Source organism: Gracilinanus agilis, chromosome 5, assembly GCF_016433145.1.
Source record: "Gracilinanus agilis isolate LMUSP501 chromosome 5, AgileGrace, whole genome shotgun sequence".
NCBI classification, from domain to species: Eukaryota; Metazoa; Chordata; class Mammalia; order Didelphimorphia; family Didelphidae; genus Gracilinanus; species Gracilinanus agilis.
Genome location: NC_058134.1, coordinates 118,692,795 through 118,713,298, shown reverse-complemented (window position 1 = coordinate 118,713,298; position 20,504 = coordinate 118,692,795). Strand labels below are relative to the sequence as shown.

General features: G+C 33.9%; 1 protein-coding gene across 2 annotated transcripts in view; it reads right to left on the bottom strand.

The window, feature by feature from the left end:
• Positions 1-20,504, bottom strand: part of CHCHD3 (coiled-coil-helix-coiled-coil-helix domain containing 3) — a 353,089-nt gene that overhangs the window by 94,477 nt on the left and 238,108 nt on the right. For both annotated transcript variants that reach the window (XM_044677433.1, XM_044677434.1), the window contains exon 5: positions 12,458-12,541. In XM_044677433.1, the coding sequence (XP_044533368.1) occupies positions 12,458-12,541 (84 nt within the window). The remainder of the gene's footprint in view (positions 1-12,457; positions 12,542-20,504) is intronic.

The window sequence follows — 20,504 nt, the reverse complement described above, 5'->3', positions numbered from 1 at the left end:
CTGGGAAGGCAGGATCCTGTCTTTGTCTTATCACAGCCTTTATTATTATTATTATTATTATTATTATTATTATTATTATTATTATTATTATTATTATTATTATTATAAACCCTTACCTTCTGCCTTAGCACCAATACTATGCATTGATGCTAAGGCAGAAGAGCAGTAAGGGCTAGGCGATGGTGAGATTAAGTGACTTGTTCAGGGTCACATAGCTAGAAAGTGTCTGAGGACAAATTTGAACCCAAGACTTCTAGCCCCTAGGCCTGGCTCTCAATCCACTGAGCCACATAGCTGTCCCACCTTTTATTATTTAACCCTAGACATCTATCTTCTCCCCTCATGAAATCTTGAATATTCTGTTAACAAAGCTACTATTGGCCAAACCAGAAACAGATGTTTTTGTGTTCTACATTGTTCTGGAACTGGTAGGTGCATTAACTTCTTGAAAATGATATGGAATCTTAACATTATTTGACAATGACCATAATGATCAAAGGTCGATCACCTCTGATCCAGGCTGATGTCTTGAAATATAACATTCTTGCAGAGGCAAAGATGTCTTGAAATCTGAACATAATACAAACACAGAAGAAATTTTTTTTTTAAATAAAGGTTTATAAATTTGGTTTAAAAATTAACAGGCTGTGTTCTCAGGTTTTGAGGGTATAAAAAAATGGGGACATCCATAATCACTGGCCAACTTCAATGTAATGCTGTAGAAAGTAGTAAATATTTGAGAAGCCAAGAATCAAAATAATTATTATTTATCCTTTAAAAAGAATGAATTTTTGATTTTTACAAAGAAAACAATGATTTGCGTCCAAATGCAAAGGAAATAATTTCCTGCTGTAATATTCTTATTGATAGGGAGAAGCAAAACACAAGAAAGGAAACAAGGTCTGTCTTTCAAATATCATTATTGAGCCTATCCAAACCTATTGTGTAGAATTCTTAAAAGGCTGAAGATTTCCTGTTTCACAACTTTTCCTATCTTACCTTACCTACAACGCTATGAAAGTAGAACACAGTTACTGGAAAAGTGTCAGTTAAGAAAATCTAATTATTTTATTATATTATCTTTCAAAAGGTAACGGAAATGTTAAGAGTTGAGAAAGTATAAAAGTGAAAGCCATATTATAGGCATCTTAGGATCATTTCAAGAGCTCACAAAAAAGGCAATACTTGGCTCTAAAGCTGAACTGTATATTATCTCTTTTTCAGAGCCCTGGGGCTATCATTGCAAAGCACAGTGGTCCATTTTAAGCCCTGAATAGAGAAAGGGAAGAGATCATTAAATTATAATTTCCATGCACAATTGGTACAAGTATTTCCTACCAACAGGATTAATATGAAAGCAAGATCCCAGAATAAAGGCGCTCAGCAGAGAGGATGGCAGTTTAGTGTCTTGTAAATTTGATTTCACTGAAAGCCCTGACACATCATAATAGTGAAATCCTATTTACTAGAGCAAGCAGGATGGATAATGCTATTTAATACCTGGTGTACTGTATGCCATCCGCTCCCAGCTTTGTACTCTGGGTTCTCATTTTACCTTAAGGTTAATACTTCTTGACAGCCTACATGGTAAATAGAGCCCCAAATTAAGTGCTGATCCTATGATTTGCAAATCCTTCCTCCAAACTAAAGACATGGAAGAATAAACTGGCTCCAGTTAAGATCACTTTAATAGGCTGTGCTTTTAACCACTAACCTGAGAAAAATACATATAAGTCTGATGTCCCAAATGCTAGTTAAATATTGCTATCTCTAGACTATCTGATCAACATTTTCCATTAAGAAATTCACAGAGTTTTAACAGGGAAGTCAATGTATCCATAGGAATAGTTGATAATGGATGAAGACTACTGCTCTATTCCCTACCCCAGTAATGGGCAAACTACAGCCATTGGGCCAGATGGGGGAAGAGGGCGGGAGAAGGGTCTGAAATGTTCTATTGGCTGTGCGACATTATTCCTAATCTGACAAATGCAACGAGTAGGACACAATACAATGAAACTTTGAAAGAGTTGCCTTAGAAACAGACTGACAGATGAGCATTTCTTTTCCTTTGGCCCCCTCTTTAAAAAGTTTGCTCATCACTGCCCTACCCCATAATGCTTTAATGACACTGATTTTTGTTTTCCCTTAATGTAATACTATATATTGTTTTAGAAAGTCTGGGAAGTCTTTTGGCAAATTAATCACTGAATCTTGATAATAATATCTTATGCATTTTATTAAAAGGAGATGTTATTCCATAGGATATTTACTTTTTTTCCTGTATTTTTGTAATTAAATGCACCTGATCTATCTAACCCTGGGGACTTAATAATAAAGAATGGAGCATAACATAGGTAGATGGCTTATAGCTGTTTCGGTGTACTCTCGAATACTCGGAAATTGGTTTTTATTGTGTTTACCATCAAAAGTCACTGACTTGAGTAATCCTCCTTTCTGCAACTTTCTGTAACAATAGAAATCTGTAGGAAGTTGCTCTTATTTCAACATGAATGAGAAGTAAATGTATATAAACTTTACAAGTGCCAGGAAAAAATCATATTCTCTAGCATTGATGAATGACATTTGTCTATAAGTATAACCTGGAAGATTTTTAAAAAGCTGATTACTGGTCCCAAAAAATTCTTTACCTGAAGGATATTTTTAAAAGTCTTTTATTTAAACTTTTATGTCTTACTTTAGAAAAATGCAATAATTTAGACTGTATTCTATCATATGACTTAAAAACACTGACAGCTATTTAAATCTACATGGGGGGGAAAGAGAGAGAGAGAGAGAGAGAGAGAGAGAGAGAGAGAGAGATTTTAACCTATAAATTAAACTTATCAAGAGCTATCCCCCTATCCACCTATCACTGGCACCCTGTTACAGGACAAACCCTATATTAATTCCTTGAAAAGGCCAACACTGCTTCACTCCACTCACTGAAATCACTTGATAAGTGACAGGCTTCATCTGGCAGTGAATCTCTATAATAATTTCTCCCCATAAGGCACATACTGTGCTGACAATAATCTATTCTGTTGTCATTTCCTTTTATTATCAATGCTGGCATTGTTTTTTTCCCCAAGCCATACAGAAGAATACAGAAATGAAGCTTCTAATTGACAAGGAAGTAGTTAAACAATCAAAAAGGCAATTAATCATAGAGATGAGTCCCGACACTTTATGATACCATAGATAGATGTGCCACCTACTCACTTGTGAGAGACTTAAAAATTGCTCATTTGATGTAAACATGATCTTAGGATTTAATTAGCATTTCTCTCTGCAGGTGATGGACTAGTACCCTGCATTTCTTCTTAATGACAATACCTTTATCCCAGTTCTTCCTGTGTGCTTCCTATCAGGCCTGTACCAATATGCATGCTCCTTAACACTATAAAATGCTGCCTGTTAATATACAAACATCTGCTACGGTCAACAGGAGTTTGAAAGTGAAAACAAGACATTAAAAGAAATGTTCTAACTCCATCTACAATCATATTCTCAATTCTCTAGCCCCTAAAATACTCAGAATTATAAGGAATATTCATACTGGTCTTTTTGTCTTTTACCATTTAATTTTTATTCAAGAGGCACTAGAGCAAGGATTCTAAATATACAAAATTTATATGTCCTCAAAGATTATGTGGAGAGATTATGGGAGTCTGTGAGGAAATGAGGGAAAAAAAATTCATCTGTATTTTCCATTATTGTCTAACAAAATTTTATCATTTTCTGCAATTATGAAAAATATTACTGTCAAAGAAGACCATGACACAAAAAAGTTTAAATACCCCTGCTTTGTAGACTTCAGTTTTCTTATCACCATACTGAAGAGGATAAAACTCAGTGATAAAAAGATAAAATTAATAAGATCTATAGAATTAACCTAAGGATTTAATTAATTAGCCTTTGGTGTGTCATTAAGTGGGCAAATCCTCTTCTTTATTTCTTCAACCTTAATCTAGGAGTATGCAACTACCTAGATATATGTCAATTATTTATTTGATTTTGGGTGAATCTGAACTGGTCAAAATTCAGTTAGACAACTTAACAATAATGTTAAAAAGAGAAAATAGATTTGTGTAAGTATTGATTATTAAAATCAAGAAATGAAATGAATTAAAACTGAATATGCCTTCTAAAACAGAATATGCATTAAAATTATAAGCTTAGTGTGATGAGATTTAATAATAATTATTTATCAACAGACATTTCTATAACTTGCTACAAATTTCAAAAGTGTTTTGCAATTTCTCAAATAGAAATCTGATTTTTCTTCTTTAATTCTGAGCTTAGTTCACTGTCCATCTGTAGTTCAGTATGAGGAATGAAACTTTTCATCTACTTTGTAATTTCAGTATTGCTAGTTATGTCTCTTTCATATTATAGTGGGGTTTCTCTCACCAAGAAGAATTGGCAGGGTTTTAAGTACTGTGAAGTTAGGATGATATTTCTGAAAAGGAACATTTGGAAAATTACAAAAAGAGAACACTTGTTTGGACTTTACACAGATAATCTTCGACATCTTCCTTAACACTGATGTACACACTGGGAGAAAAAATTGTTTCCTGGTTTTATAGTTCTCTGAATGTCAACACTGGCATATCTTTCAGGAAAGTTAGCTCTTTCTAAGAAGAGTCTTCAAATCTGTATTTTATTCTACCAATTTATTTTGGACAGCCTCAGAAAGGAATGGCTGAAAGCTGTAGAGGCCTTGAAATTAAGGCATCCTTGTTATTCATTACTAGATTATAGCCTTACTTTTTACAAATAAGGAAACTGTGAGGCTAAGGCTCAGAAAAGTTGTCCAAGGTCTTAAAACTAATAAATGATGAAGCTAGGGTAGATCCAAAAAATATCTGATTCAGATTCAGGACTCTTTTCAGTTCAACAGGATTTATGCCAAGGGTGGGTAGCCAATTTTTTTGATGTCTCCCAAGATCCCCAATCTGTCAGGAGCAAGGAAAGTCAACAGCAATTTTACCCATGGAGGTGCTAAGCCTCCTCCTCTGCAGCAAAACCTAAGAGAGGGCAGAAAAAAAAGATGATGAAGGGATGGGAAGGGACTGCTGAAACCTATACTGTGGTCAGTAGACTGCTCCAGAACTTTTCTTTGAAGTCAGTTTAAATGTTCAGTGACCCACAATTTTCCAACATAAAGAATACTATTCCATGAGCAAAAAGAAGTTTTAGAGAAAAACTAGTTTAAAACTGGTTGCTTTTATAATATTAAGAAATATTAACTATTAATAAAGGTGATGATTATGATTATTAAGGAGAAGGAATGATCCCAGTATTCTTCCACACTTATCAGTGCTTCTAAGTTAAAACTAGTTCTTGTTCAAACTTTTTTTTTGGACCTGTGATGTCAATGAAAAGCAATGGAGAGACTTCTATGAACTGACTCAAAAACTGGTATGGATAACCAGGAAAACATATAGATAGTAAGGGCCCTTTATCCATGGCTTTGGTTTTTCTAGTCAACCCTGAAGCACTGTCTGCTTGCAGTTTCAGTTACCCTGACCAGGATGTACTGGAGATCCAGCTTGGTTTCAGTTACCTGGTATGGCTAAGTGCTGGAGGTCTTGTTGATGGGGCTACAATCTGCTGGTTTCACTTTCTTCAGTTTCATCTTTATAAAGTGTTTTTGTTTTTCTGGGTTGGGGGAACTGCGGAGCACTGAGTATAATGCGGGAGGGAAATTATATTTTTTATACACACACACACACACACACAAATATATATACATATGCATATATACACACACATATGGGATCAGCAGGTGTTCCTTTATACCAGAGGTTTCAGCTATTTGCCGGGGTTCTTGGAATATATCCCCTTGCAGCTATGGGATTTACTGTGTATGTATATGTGTTTTTATATGTATACACACACACACACACACACAGAGACTGTGTTGTTTTTTAGTATTATTTAGTTGTGAGGGGTTAGAGCCCAATGATGGTGGAGTGGCACAAAAAGCTGAAACCACTCTGAGAATCCTCTCAAGCCAATCTTAAAATACCACTTCATAATTAATACTAGCCATAGACCCAAGGGGTTGGGCTGAAGTAACTCTCCTGCAGAAAACAATTTGAAAGGAAGGCAGAGAGGGCCTACTATACAGGGTAAAGAGGGGAACTGGAAGTAAAAATGAGTACAGAAGACTGCAAGCTGGCTACTTCCTATGCTGTGTTCTGAATCTGAGCACAGGCCAACTTCAAGACCCTGGGATCCTGTCTAAGACAAAAGCATAGCACCCCACACCCACCCGTTGAAGCCCTAAGCCTACAGTGAGGTCCACAAATTTGTGGCACTTGGTCCACTCAAGCCTTCCATGAAACTCTGAGCACCAGGGCAAAGTAGCTCACAGGGCTCTAAGTCTTGCAAGCTCTCAACAGTACCTAGAGGAGTTTGAATCAGCAGGTTCCAGAGCTCTCAGCCCATAGGCTTCCACCAAGGAAGAACTAAAAGTTGCAGAAAACAAGAACTAGAGCTCGGAGTAGCAGCAAGGAAAAACTGAAGTTTAAGAGAGTGCCCCCTCTATTATGAAAACATAGTCTGCCATTAAGATAAAAATAAAAAATTTTCAAAAAATTTAAAAGGCTGGGAAAATGAGCAAATGGCAAAAGAAATACCTAACCATAGAAAATTTTAATGGAGACAAGGAAGAGTAAGGGCAGAATCAGTAAGCTTAAAGCAACGCATGTAAAACTTCAAAGAAACATGGGAATCGGTCTCAGGCACTAGAAGAACTCAAAAAGGAATTAAAAAATCAAATAAGAGAGTGTGTCATTTAAAATCACTTGGGATACTTGGAACTACATTTCCCGTGATCCCTAATGGGTTTCCTGTTTTGGATTACGTATTGAAGGTGAGGGACTGTTTTAAAATAGGGGGAAGTGACTTTGAACTTCCTTTTTAGCTACCTGAGCGCTCGGAGAGAGGAAAGGTAAAATGGCTGAGGTGAGGTTGGAATAGGTTTCTTACAGGCGTGTGGTCAGTTTATCTCTATCAGCATGGCTTTTATTAAAATACTATTCTCTTTTTGATCTCAGCCCTCATCATTTTTAATCATAACAAGAGGTAGAAGGAAAATGGGGAAAAGAAATGGAAGTAATGCAAATAGAAAATAACAGCTGCAAAAGAGCCACAAAAATCCAATGAAGAAAAGAATTTCTCCAAAAGTAGAATTGGCCAACTGGAAAATGAGATTTAAAAAAATTCAATGAAGAAAAGTTTCATGAAAAGTAGAATGGACCAAATGGAAAAGGAGGTTCGAAAGGTCATGGAAGAAAGCCATTATTTTAAAATATAGAATTGGGCAAACAGAAACTAATGATTTCCTGAGACATCAAGAAACAATTTTTAAAAATAGAAAAAAATATGAACTATCTCATTGAACAAAAATAGACTGGAGATTAGATCCAAGAGAGATAAGCTAAGAATTATTTGACTACCTGAAAGTCATGATTATTTTTTTAAAAAGCCTATACATATTACAAGAAATTATCAAAAAAAACTGCCCTGATATTCTTGAACAAGAGGGTAAAATAGAATTTGAAAGAATCCACTGATCACCTTCTGCAATAAATCCTCAAACGACAACTCCCAGGAATATTATAATTAAATTCAAGAAAAAAATACTATAATCAGCCAGAAAGAAATAATTCAAATATCATAAAGGCACTGTTGGGATTATACAGGATTTGGCAGTTTCTGCACTGAAGGATAAGAAGGTATGAAATATGATATTCTGGAAGGCAAGAGAACTGGATTTGCAACTGTGTAATTAGAATCAGCTCCCCAGGACTTCAATTCCCAGTATTCCACTTTCCTTCTCACGTTACTTGCTGATATAGGGAGGATATAAGTTTTGCGTAGCCCCACCTCTCACTCACTGCCTTTTTCCTGATTGCAGCAGCTAAAGCAAGCTTTTGGGCAAGCAGGAGAACTGGGTTTACTTTTTGTTAGATAGTTAGGTTTGAACTTCTATTTCTTTTAGTTATTTTCTTTCTACTTCAAGTAATTATTTGATATTCAATTAAATCTTACACAAGCAAAAATTATTTACTCATTAAAACTGACTATATTCTTACATGGGGAAAAATGAAGATTTTCAAGCATTCCTGATTAGAAGATGAAACCTGAACAGAAAATATGATGTCCAAATATAAAACTTAAGAGAAGCATAAAAAGGAAAAATAAGAAAGTGAAAATTTAAGGGACTCAATAAGGTCAAATAGTCTATATTCCTACATGGAAAAATATTTGTAACTCTTAGATTATCATGATAGTTAGAAAAAAGTATATATAGACAAGGATGTGGGAATAAGCTATTTAGGATGACAGAGTAAAATAAGTCAAGGAGTGAAAAAGAGGACTGTGCTGAAAGAAACAGGAAGAGAGTAGTAAAATGAGGTAAATTATATCACCTAAAGAGGGTTGGAAAAAGAAAACTATTACAGTGAAGGGAAGACTGAGCAATGCTTAAACCTTATTCTAATTGGAATTGGTGCAGAGAGGGAATAACAACCAGAGTTATTGGGGTATAGCATCCTATCTAACCCTATAGAGAAGTAGAAGGGGAATAAGAAAGATGGTGGTGGGGAGGGGAGTAATATAAGTTAGGGGGAATTTGGGAATGGTGATTAAAATTAATATTATTTAGTTGTGTCTGACTATTTGTGATCCTATTTGGGGCTTAAGGGGTTTTCTAGGCAAAGATACTGGAATGGTTTGCCATTTCCTTCTCTAGCTCCTTTTTGCAGCTGGTGAACTGAGGCAAACAGAATTAAATGACTTGCCCAGGGTGACACAGATAGTGTCTCAGGCCAGATGTGAACTCATGAAGATAAGTCTCCTTGACTTCAGGTCTAGTACTCTATCCACTATTCCATATAGTTATTCACAAAATAACCACAAAATAAGAAAAACAAACAAAAATAAAATAAAATAAAATTGAATGTTGCAAAATGTTAAGAACCAAGCTTGGTCTTAAAGAAAGAAGTGATATGAAGAATTATCTCCCCTTGATTCTTTGCAGAAGTGTGTGTGGGGGTGATTATGAAAGGAACACAGCATATAATATCAAGAAAGTCTGACACGTTAATTCTGCTGAACTTTTTATTTTTGACTCTTAAATCCCTTATAATAGGGGGCAGCTAGATGGCTCAGTGGATGAAGTGCCAGGCCTTGAAAAGGAGAGAGGTCCTGGGTCAAATCCAGACTAAAACACTTCCTAGCTGTGTGACCCTGGGCAAGTTATTTAATTCACATTGATAGACCATATTATTCTTCTTGGAACTGACACTTAGTATCAGGAATAAGAAGTTAAGGATTTTTTTTTTTAATTCCTTATAATACGGCATGTCTCTTTGGGAGGGAAAATGGAAAGGGTAACATTAGGAAATGTGGAGAAGATAATGGTACATTTTTTAAAAGAAAAAAGAAAATAATCTAATATCTTGAATTGTCTCCTCCTGTCCTTAGCAAAGAAACAGCTGATTATTTCAAAGGGCACTCTCAGTTGTAACATAACTCAAAAGGATACTGATGATCCCAAGGCAGATAAAAAACAGCATAACCAGATACCCCATATTCTTATCCATTTCTCCACCAGTACCACTCAACGTCTTTTTAAAAACTCCTCACTATATTATCTGATACCATTCAGAACATTATGAATATATTACTGAAGCCCTCCTGTGCCCAACAAGTCCTTATCAAAGAGGCAATTCAACATTCTAATGTCATTCTATTAGTATTTATTTCTGGTCAATTAGAATACTTCAATGTATTTAAGAATAAGAAAATTTCACTTAAAAGTATTAAACAAAGAGAACTCTCTATCAAGAAAGTTTAAAAACCTGTCCACAATTTGTGCTCCTTACAGTCCATTTGTGAGTTGTACATTTCTGTCCATCTGTGAAATAATCCAATCTTACAATAGTGAATTCAACAGTGGGGATAAAATCATTTACAAAACCTTGCTTCTCCAGGAAAATATCTTCTATACTAGAATATTAGATAGTAACAACTACTAACATTTATGTATCATTTGAAAGTTAACAAAGTGCTTTCTTTTCACAAGAAGTCTATGAAACACATAGTTCATGTACTACTAATTACATTGTACTGATGAGGACCAGGAAATAAGAGAAGGGGGGAGAGGAATAAGCAAGTACTAGTGCCAACTCTATGCCAAGGTCTAGGCAAAGCATTCTAAAAATACTCACAAGTAGTCAAAAGATATGAACAGGCAATTCTCAGATGAAGAAACTAAAACACATCTTTAGTCATGAAACAATGCTCCAAATCACTATTGATTAGAAAAATGCAAATTAGAACAACTCTGAGTTACCATCTCACACCCATCAGACTAGCTTAAGACAACAAAAAGAAAATGATAAATATTATAGGAGACTTGGAAAAATTAGGACACTAATACATTGTTGGGGGAGGTGTGGACTGATGTACAATGTATTCTGGAGAGCAATTTGAAACCATGACCAAAAGTCTTTAAAACTATGCATACCCTTTGATATAGCAATACCCTTACTAGGTCTGTATGCCAAAGAGATTAAAGATGGGGGAAAGAACCTTCCTGTACAAAAATATTAATAGCAGCTCTTTTTGTGGTGGCACAGAATTGGAAACTGAAGGGATGTCTATTAATAGGGGGATGTCTATTAATAGGAGAATGGCTAAACAAGTTGTGATACATGTTTGTAATGGAATACTAACTACTGTGCCATAAGAAATAACATAGAAGATGATTGCAAAAAAAAATCCAGAAAGACTTATATGAAGTGATGCATAGTGAAGTGAGCAAAACCAGAAGAATGTTGTACATAGTAACAACAATAATGTATGACGATCAACTAGAAACAACTTTACCAACAAGACAAGGACCCAGGACAACTTCATGAGACTCGTGACAAAAACAAACAAAAAAAAAAGGTATCTATTGCCACTGAAGGAACAGATGCAGTGCAAATGCAACTGGGAACATATCATGAATTATCCTTTAGTATATGCAATGTGTCTTTTTTCAGAACATGATGAACACAGAAACATGTAATATATGATAATATATACAACTTTTATCATATTACCTGCCTTCTTATGGAAGGGTGGGAGGGAGAGAGAATATGAATTGCAAAATATCAGAAAATGAATATTATGTAATTGTATTAACATGAAATTTGGGAAAAAATAAAATTCATTAAAAAATTCATAAATAAAATAACTTTCAGATTCTGAAAAGCTATCCTGACTTGCCCATATACAGTAATACAGCAAGTACCTGAAGAAACTAAGGCTAGTAAATGGTCACATCTTTTGACTCTGTCTATTACTGTTTGCATTATACCTCAACTCAATGCCTTTTAACATTTTTCATGTCATATAATCATTAGTTAATCATTTATTAAGTGTTTATTGTTTGCCAGGTCCTACGCCAAATGCTGAGAATTCAAAGAAATATTAACACATTTATGACATCTGTCACCTATAGAATAAAATCTACTTGTTTTCTAATTTTTACTGCCTCAACTCCAAATCTAAGTTATTTACTACCTTCTAAAATGATATTATATCAGTTAGAAGCCATGTGATTTTGAATGTATATGGGGGAAAAATTAGACGTTATTGAAGGATAAGAGCAGTAGCATGGTATAGTAAAGACCTGGTCCTGGGTTCAAGTCCAACCTTGAGCATATACTGGTTTTGCGACTCTGGAAAGTCCAACATCAATCACCACTCAGGGCAACTCTTTAAGACAATAAGTTGTGGATCCTTGTCTTGTTAATAGTTAAGTCATTTGTAGTTGACCCTCATCTGAGAGTTCCATATAGCAATGCAATCCCTGGTCTAGTCCTTATCTCCTATCCTAAAAGATAAAATGCTCCACTATGAATATTATGTCTACAGAGGAAACTATAGAAGGCAGAAATGCTAGTCTTCAGGAAAGAATAAACGATTTTTATTTTCCATTGCCTCACTTCCTCACCAAAATTTGTGGTTTTTGTTTTTTAGTGAGGTTATTTTTTAAGAGATTTGTTATTCTAACTTAATCTAGTTTCTAGACTCCTATTATTTAATTTGAAAATAATCTATTTAATATGTTCCTCAATAAAGTCCTATCATAAACTGGAGGTGTCTCTAGGTCTTTTCAGAGAGAACATTTTAGTTGATCTTATCAGATTGAGTATTTAACTGACATCCAAGGATAAGTCTATTTAAGTGACAAGAGGCTCTACTTCAAAAGATCAGAAGTCTTTTAGATGATGGATTTTAGGGTAGGGCCAAAGTGTCTGGAATCTGTGTCAACAAAGGGAATACTCACACTGAAGAAATTACAAATGTTTTCCAAGTATACAATTATTAAATATCCCAAAGTTATCAATTTCAATTACAAAATAATAACAATTTTAAATGGTCATACCCGTTCTTCCAGTCTAGCCAGCTGCTCTTTGTAAAAAGCATCCTGTTTTTTTAGCACTCTGTCTTTCTCTTCCAGCTGCTTAGCCTAAAAAAAGAAATGAAGAAAACATTACATCAAGAAAAAGCAGCAACAGCAAAGTAAAAGTCAAGCAAAAGTTGTAAGAAATAAATATACACAGTTGAAGATTCTGTACTCTGTTAGGTTGTTGAAAGAAAGAAAATATTAATAGGAAGACGATTTCTGAATTAAATGTAAAGAATGATTCTGCACTGTATTTTTTCCTAACAGCTGTGTCCTACTTTGTTCTAACTTATTTGGAAATGTCAGAGTACAGCACTAGGAAGATTATTTTTTATTTAACTCCTCTAGAAGTAATGTCACTTCAAGGATTATAATTTTATGCAATTTATGCTTACATTTTATTCAAAACACAAATTACACTAATATTCATCTTTGAATAAAAAAGATTCCTACACAAGATATTATATGTATATCCTATGTTTTGGGAACTTTATGAGTAATCAGGGAAGACATTCAGATAGGAAATTACTTGCCTCATACTGTTAAGTGTCTTTTTAAGAAAGTAACAGGGAGTAAGGGTAGAAGTAGAAAAGAGAATAAAAGCAAATTGCTGAAATGAGGATAGTTGAATACTTTCAGAAATCTGTTAGTTTTAAAAGCTTGATTTGTTCAATCTCATTTTCAACAAAAATGAAAACAAGACAAAATACATGCTACACCTTGAAATAGTATAATAATTAGAGGATATGGATGATGAATTATTCTGAAGATCTTAAAAAAATGGAAAAAGTATATTAGTTACTGTTTTTTTTAAACTACAGTTTCTAATTCAAACATCCAAGGCTGGAGTTTATAAATACATTTAATGTTAAAATAATTGGAAGTATCTAACAGTACTTCATATTATATATGGCAAGTGATCAAATATTTGATAAATTACAGCAAAAAATTCTTAAAGCAGCAAACAGTCCATTTAAATTCATCTGAGATCCCTGTCAAAAATGGCCACATAGAAGATAACCAGATGCCCTGCCTCTGCTAAAAGAACAAAGTAAAATATCTTTATACAAAAAGCATTTAAAATAGCCTCCTTTCTGCATACCCCACTGTCTTCTTGCCTTATATGGCACTGCACCATCTTTGTTTTTCCACTACAGAACATTAAGTTCTAGCTATCACTTATCTTGATTCTTCTCTTCATCTAAGCCTTCTAACTGTAGAGATTTTCAGGCACTGCTCCTTCTCTCAAGCTTCTGCCTCATATTCTAAGGTTCCATGTCATTGGTGGTACACAACTTACTCTTTCTTTCCTGGCTTGTTTTTGTTCCTTTGTTCCTTTAACTTGAAGTGATTTATCTAGTCTCATTTTTTTTAACCTTTATCTTTGGTCTTAGAATCCATTCTAAGTATAGATTCCAAGGCAGAAGAGTGGGAGGGGCTAGGCAATTGGGATTAAGTGACTTGCCTAGGGTCACAGAGTTAGAAAGTGTTATCATCCAGATTTGAATCCAGATTGTCTCATTATCAATCAGGCCTGGTACTCTATCCACTGGGCTACCTAGCTGCCCCCAACTCTGTTTGATTTTTCAAGGATTAGCTCAAATTCTATGATATCCAAAGAAGGCCAGATTAGCCTTCTAAGAATTCCTAGATGATAACTACTTTATAGTACCTGACTAATGCTGCCTGGCTAATAATCATTAGTACCTACAATTTTCTTTACTCTATCCAGACCTAAGTTGCTTAAGGGCAGAAAATATGTCATATTTCCATCAGCATCTCTGAGAAAAAGCATAACATATTAGCTTGAAACCAACAAACAAGCAAATCAATCTTTAATAACTTCCAGTCAATCATAATTTTAAAATAAGGATGAAAAGTTTTTTGGCATTGCAATTTTGCCCTTTTTTGCATTCCTAGAGCCTAGCATAGTGCCTGGTAAATGGTAGACATTTAATAAATGCTTACTGACTGAAAATATTTCCTCCCTGTACTATACAGAAATAGGTTTCTCAAGATAATGTAAGTGGCAGAGTTTAAAATACATTTTTGTAATTATAGGACTTCATTTTACAACTTACCTGGATCTCTAGGTCCTGAAGCATGTAAAATAAAAATTTATAAGCTATATTATGATATGATTTTAAAAAAGAATGTCTAAGAAATAGTTTACCAATATATTTCCAAATACTAACAACAGAAGATGATGGGGGAAAATACATGTTTACTTATACTTAAAGGAGCCACTTAATTAGGAAACTGCTTAAATGTCATCATACTAGTATGGTCTGATAATATTTCAAAGGAAAGTTGATATAACTTTAATGTGAATAATATAAAAGTACATAAACAGACATATTTATGTAGTTACAAAATATAGAAGAACAAGCACTCTTGCTAGGCTACCAAAGGGATAACTGGACCAGAGATGTTAGAAATTTATTAATATCCAACCAATACCTTTCAATAATCAAATGAGAGTAAAGTGGTATAGAATGTCAGAGTGGACAATTTCATCATTATATTAATAGGAAAAGAGGACTTAGTTATAACAACTTGAACAGTTATGGTATGGAAATGATTTCATCCAGGGAACCCCCCTAATGTGCTATCATTTGCTTCCCTCTCTGCAAATTCATTAGATATTTGAGATTATCTATGATGGCCCTAAAACACCTGCAAATTATTTCTTTTGTTCATATATAGTTATAGTATGAGGTGAAAATGTAATGAGCATTTCACTATAACTATTCATAATGCTAATAGTAATTCAGAAAGTGTTAGGTGATATAATTCAATACTGTTAATGTATTGTTTGATCCTACATTTGGCATTTAGCCAGCCAATGAATTACGATTTGAATAGTTCATTGGAACATAAAAGATATACATAAAAAAAACTCATTTACCTTCTTAAGACTTACTCCTTGAAAAAATTTAAAAGCAATATATTCAAAGGGCATAATAAGACCACGAGAATGTGATCCCCAACATCAGACAATACAAAAACATGCGAAAAGATCATAAAACTATCCACATGAATCCAATACCAGAGCCAGAGTGTATACATACATTAAAGTGAGCCCATGCGCATAAATGGACACACACACACCACACACACACACACACCCTCTAAATATAAATCCTATGTATGTGTGGTAAAGGCTATGAAAACAAAGAATATGGCAACTATACTTCAACAGTATAAAATTAAAAAAAAATAATGTGATACTGTGAGACAACAAAATATAAAATATTTACATTTATAAAAGTAGCAGCTGTAGAAGATGTTGCCTAAGGAACAAACTGGTATGGTAAACTAACATTAAGGTAACTTCACTAGATAAAAAACTTAACTGATTTAGACAGGATTTGACTACTAGTTAGAATATTCAAATTAAAATAAAATGACAAAGTAGAATTTAGATTTAAAAAAACATTTTAACACCTTTTAAAAAGTAAGACAGCAAGAGGCAGCTAGGTGGCTCAATGGATACAGAGCCAGGCCTAGAGACAGGAGATCCTGGGTTCAAAACTAGCTTTACACATTTCCTAGCTATATGATCTTGGACAAGTCACTTACCCCCATTGCCTAGCCCTTATCACTCTTTTGCCTTGGAAAAAATACACAGTATTGGTTTCTATAAAATGGAAGATGATGGTTTAAAAAAAAAAAAAAGATGAAGGCATTCTGAAAAGGATTCTCACATACATGTTTTAATCAAGTACAATATGTGAACAAAAGTGCTTTTTGCTTTTTATTTAAAGCCAAAATTCTTCATTCCTTCTGGCATTAAAGACAAGATAGACAAGATAGTTTGATTTGATTAGAAAACATAAATTATTTTTACATGAATCAACATGAAACATTAACATGGGAATTTAACAAAGAAAAAAGTGACAAAATTAATTTAAGAAACAAAAACATTATTTCATTGACTCAAATTTCTCTAATTAGGATTAAAATCTGCCCATTAAGAACTTTACCTTCACCTCTGTTACCCTTGATGTGTCATAGCAAGTGCAATTTTCCAACATGATAGCCCAATCTTCTTAGCAGTTTGATGCTCTATTTAGTATGTAGCTAACTAAAAGTACATAGTATATGTTTTTCTGAACACAGTGACATCACAATCAATGAACAAGATGTCATTGTTTCTCAGTACTTCATACTTCAATTCAAGAAACATTAAGGGAAAAATTCTGACTTCTGGAAAACCTTGTTGGAATTTAAGCCAACCAGTTCCATAGAAAGTAGAATTTCTTTAATTTTGTTTTTTAATTGTAATAGCTCAAAGTAGAAAAACAAGTATTTTCTCCCTTTTTATAGGATCATACTTTGGAAAAGCAGATTACCAAGATACAAATCTAAAATTAGAATAACTAAATGAACATAATTCCTTCTTATGCCTTACCCTACCAAACTTAATCTGAACCATATATTATAACTCTCAGGCATGTTTCTTCTTTCACAATGATATAATTAACACATCAAAGGTATGAGGAAACACATCATTGCTTCTATGGGTAAATGAAACAATAAAAACAATGGCACTCTATAGTAGTACAAAATGCAGGTAGGGCTAGAGGTAGAGGAAATAAGTAAACAAACAAGAATCAAATAACTGGCAAATTACCTTTGTATTCAGATTTTAAATGATGCAAATATCAGCCAAAAATTACCAAAAAGCAATGTAAGAGATACAAATTATATTGAATTAATTCACGGTTAAAATATAAACTGGTGGGGTAATATTACATTTATGGACTGCATAACATGATCACTGAGACTATCAATTAGCCACAAGAAAATAATTAACAGTCACCATGTATTCAATTAACTGAATGCTCCACTTTTGTAGTAAATGAGAAATTATAAGAGGTTCACTACTTCTTTATAAAGCAGCACTAACAAAATACTATACTTGGGCACTACCATTTATAATACAAGAGAAAGTCACCGTCAAAGGAGTGAAAAAATTAAATAGTAGCAACTCATTAGCTTATAAGTATTGGTAAAAATCACAGGCCCATCTAATAGTCAAAACCTAGTTTTGTTAAAATTCAACTTTAGGTGTTAAACTTACATATAAGGGATATGTTAACTATACATATAGTTAAACTATATATATAAGGGATCCTGAACCTGTGGCATGGGAGCTTAAAAAACAACATACATATATGTGTATAAACACACAAATATATGTATACAGACACATGAAGCCTTTCTTAATAGTCATAATTGCTATTGCCTTTCCTCTAGACTACTTTGTATTTAACTCACTTTGTGTAAATATTTTATGTATATACCCATTATACATATATATTTATCAACACATATGCCTGTGTGTGTATATATGTATTATTTACCTTTTTATGTTGACCTATGTGTGTTTATGGATCTTTTATCAGAATGTTTTTAAATGAACAAAGTAAATACACAGAAACATTAATATATACACACATACCTGTTGTGTGTCCCCTGCCTCTCACTAGAATGCAAATTCATTTAGAATAGGAAATTTTTTCATTTCTTATGCTTTTTTCATCCTTGACTACCACAGTATCTGGGAGATCGTCAGCATTTAATAAATATTTAAAGACTCACTGAATAACCTTGTAAAGTTACAGATGTGAATGTATGTATAAAAATATATAATTATAACCATTTTGAAGCTGGGGAATTAAGGCAGTTCTTTTTTCACATGTTTTACTATTAAATTTCCATGTATAATCATAGGACTCTGGCTCTTACAGAGTTTGAGGATTGGGTTCAAATCCTATTTCTTGTGTTTATACTGAATAAATATCTTAATATCGCTGGGTTTGAGTTTTCTCATCTGTAAAATTATACTTGGACTAGGCAGACATTGTCCTATGAATCTATGATTTTTGATCACTGACCATAATTTCTAAGTCAGAATTTCATGGTTATGTGAGAAACATTCAGATTTTTTTTCCACTTAGCTCTCTTAAAAAAAGAAAATGTAGAGCTAGACTCAGCGTTCTCTCCTTACTTGGAATTTTTCAATGATTTAGTCTCACACTACACTATCTACCCCCATCTTGTATACTGCAGTTTTAAAAAAATGTACAGATGTACTCAACTACAGTGTAAGAATATGGAGACAGAAGTTACATCATTTAGGAATAAAATCAGGACACTTTTATGTAAAGTCAGCTTAACTCAACTTGAGAAGCACTGCATCATTTCATCATGATGAAGAATGCTCTGATTTATGTGTTTAAGGTTCTTTCTTAGGTGCATCTAGTTTTTCATCAAGTTCTTAACCTGCATTAAAACAGGGGTGGAGGGAAGAGGGGGAAGGAGAGGAATTCCGAGGACCACAGACTATGCTTTGGAATGAATCTTAGAAGTAATCAATTGCTCATTTTGAAGATGAAAAAATAAGGTCCAGAGGAATTCATGACTACGGTCACTCCTCTACAAAGTATCTGAGGCAGGATTTGAGCCTATGTCTTCCTGAATCCTATACTCAAACCTGACCATCAATGAGTTGACAGGACACTTTTGACTCTCCTTCTTTTCTATTTCTCCACTAGTATTTGTAGTCTCCTAGTTCTACTTTGTCTCCAGTTGGCTTTTGCAGACTTCCTCTGATAGAACCAACTTCTTGATAAAGCCTTTATTGTTATTCCAGCTGCCAGTGCTCTCCCTACCAAAGTATCTCGTATTTAATATGTGTATACATACACGTATAATACATTTTGTAAAGGAAATGATCTGAATGATCAAAGCAAAAAGAAAAGAAGTGAGGGGTAGTAGAAAGAATCAATCAACTATCTTTTTAAAAAAACAAAACTACCACATACCAGGCACTATGCTAAGTTTGGGGGACTTCTGTTTATCAGAGAAATGGAACAAACAAATAAACAAACAAACAAACAAACAAATAAATAAATGTGTATATATAAGAACTATACTCTCATGTATTTCTTATATGTGTGTATATATTTGTGTGTATGTAAATAAAATAAGGCAGTATCAGGGAGATAGCAGCTGAAGGGAGGACAATTTTGAAAGACCTTACATAAGAGATAGCCTTTGAGCTAGGTTTTAAAAGAAAACTAAGGATTCTAAGTGGTAGAAGTGAGAAAGGAATATATATATATATATATATATATATATGACAAGCAAAATATGTAAATGTACTGAGATTAGAGTGGAAATGCCACACATGAGGAATAACAAGAGGGCCATTGGGATAAAACAAAGGAAAAGTAGGATAGAGACAAACTATGAAGAACTTTGGTGTCAACAGTGAAGTTTGCATTTTATTTTAGAGGAAGCAGGGAACTAGTAGTGATAAGTCAACCAGGTGCCATCTAGAGAGTGCTGCTTTAGAAACTAAGACAGATTGGAGAGCAGAGAGACTGTAAGCAAGGAGATGAATTAAGAGGCTAACACAACAGTACAGTAGAGGTAGCTAGATGGCACAATGGCTGGAATGCTGGATGCAGAATCAGGAAGATCTGAGCTCAAATATAACTTCAGAAAACTTTTAGGCTGGCACTTGGGTAAGTTATTCTGTCTGCAGCTTAGTTTCCTCAATGGTTAGAGATCATAATAAAAGCATTTATCCTTCAGGGTGTTCGGGAGTAAAATAAAGACAACATTGGTAAAGCACTTAGTTCAGTGTCTACACATAGTAGGCACTTAATGTTAAATGCCTTCCCTTTTTTCCTCTTTCCAGATGAGAGGTGATAAAGGATTGAACTAGGCCGAATGAAGTAAAGGGAACAAAATAGAAGATATGTTATGGAAATTAAATCAGTATTACAAAACAAATAATTATATAAATATGTGAATATGAGAGCAGAGTATTGTAAGAGGGAGATTTTAGATATTTATAGATATATATTTTTTAAGTGTGGCCGCCAGGAATCAAGAATTCAGATTGATTCCGTAATTAAATTAGACCCAAGTCAGGATCTGGTTTAACGTAGTTTATTTACAATTAGGAGGGTAAAAGGTAGGGAAATAGAGTGAGGGAGAGGTTAGTCCA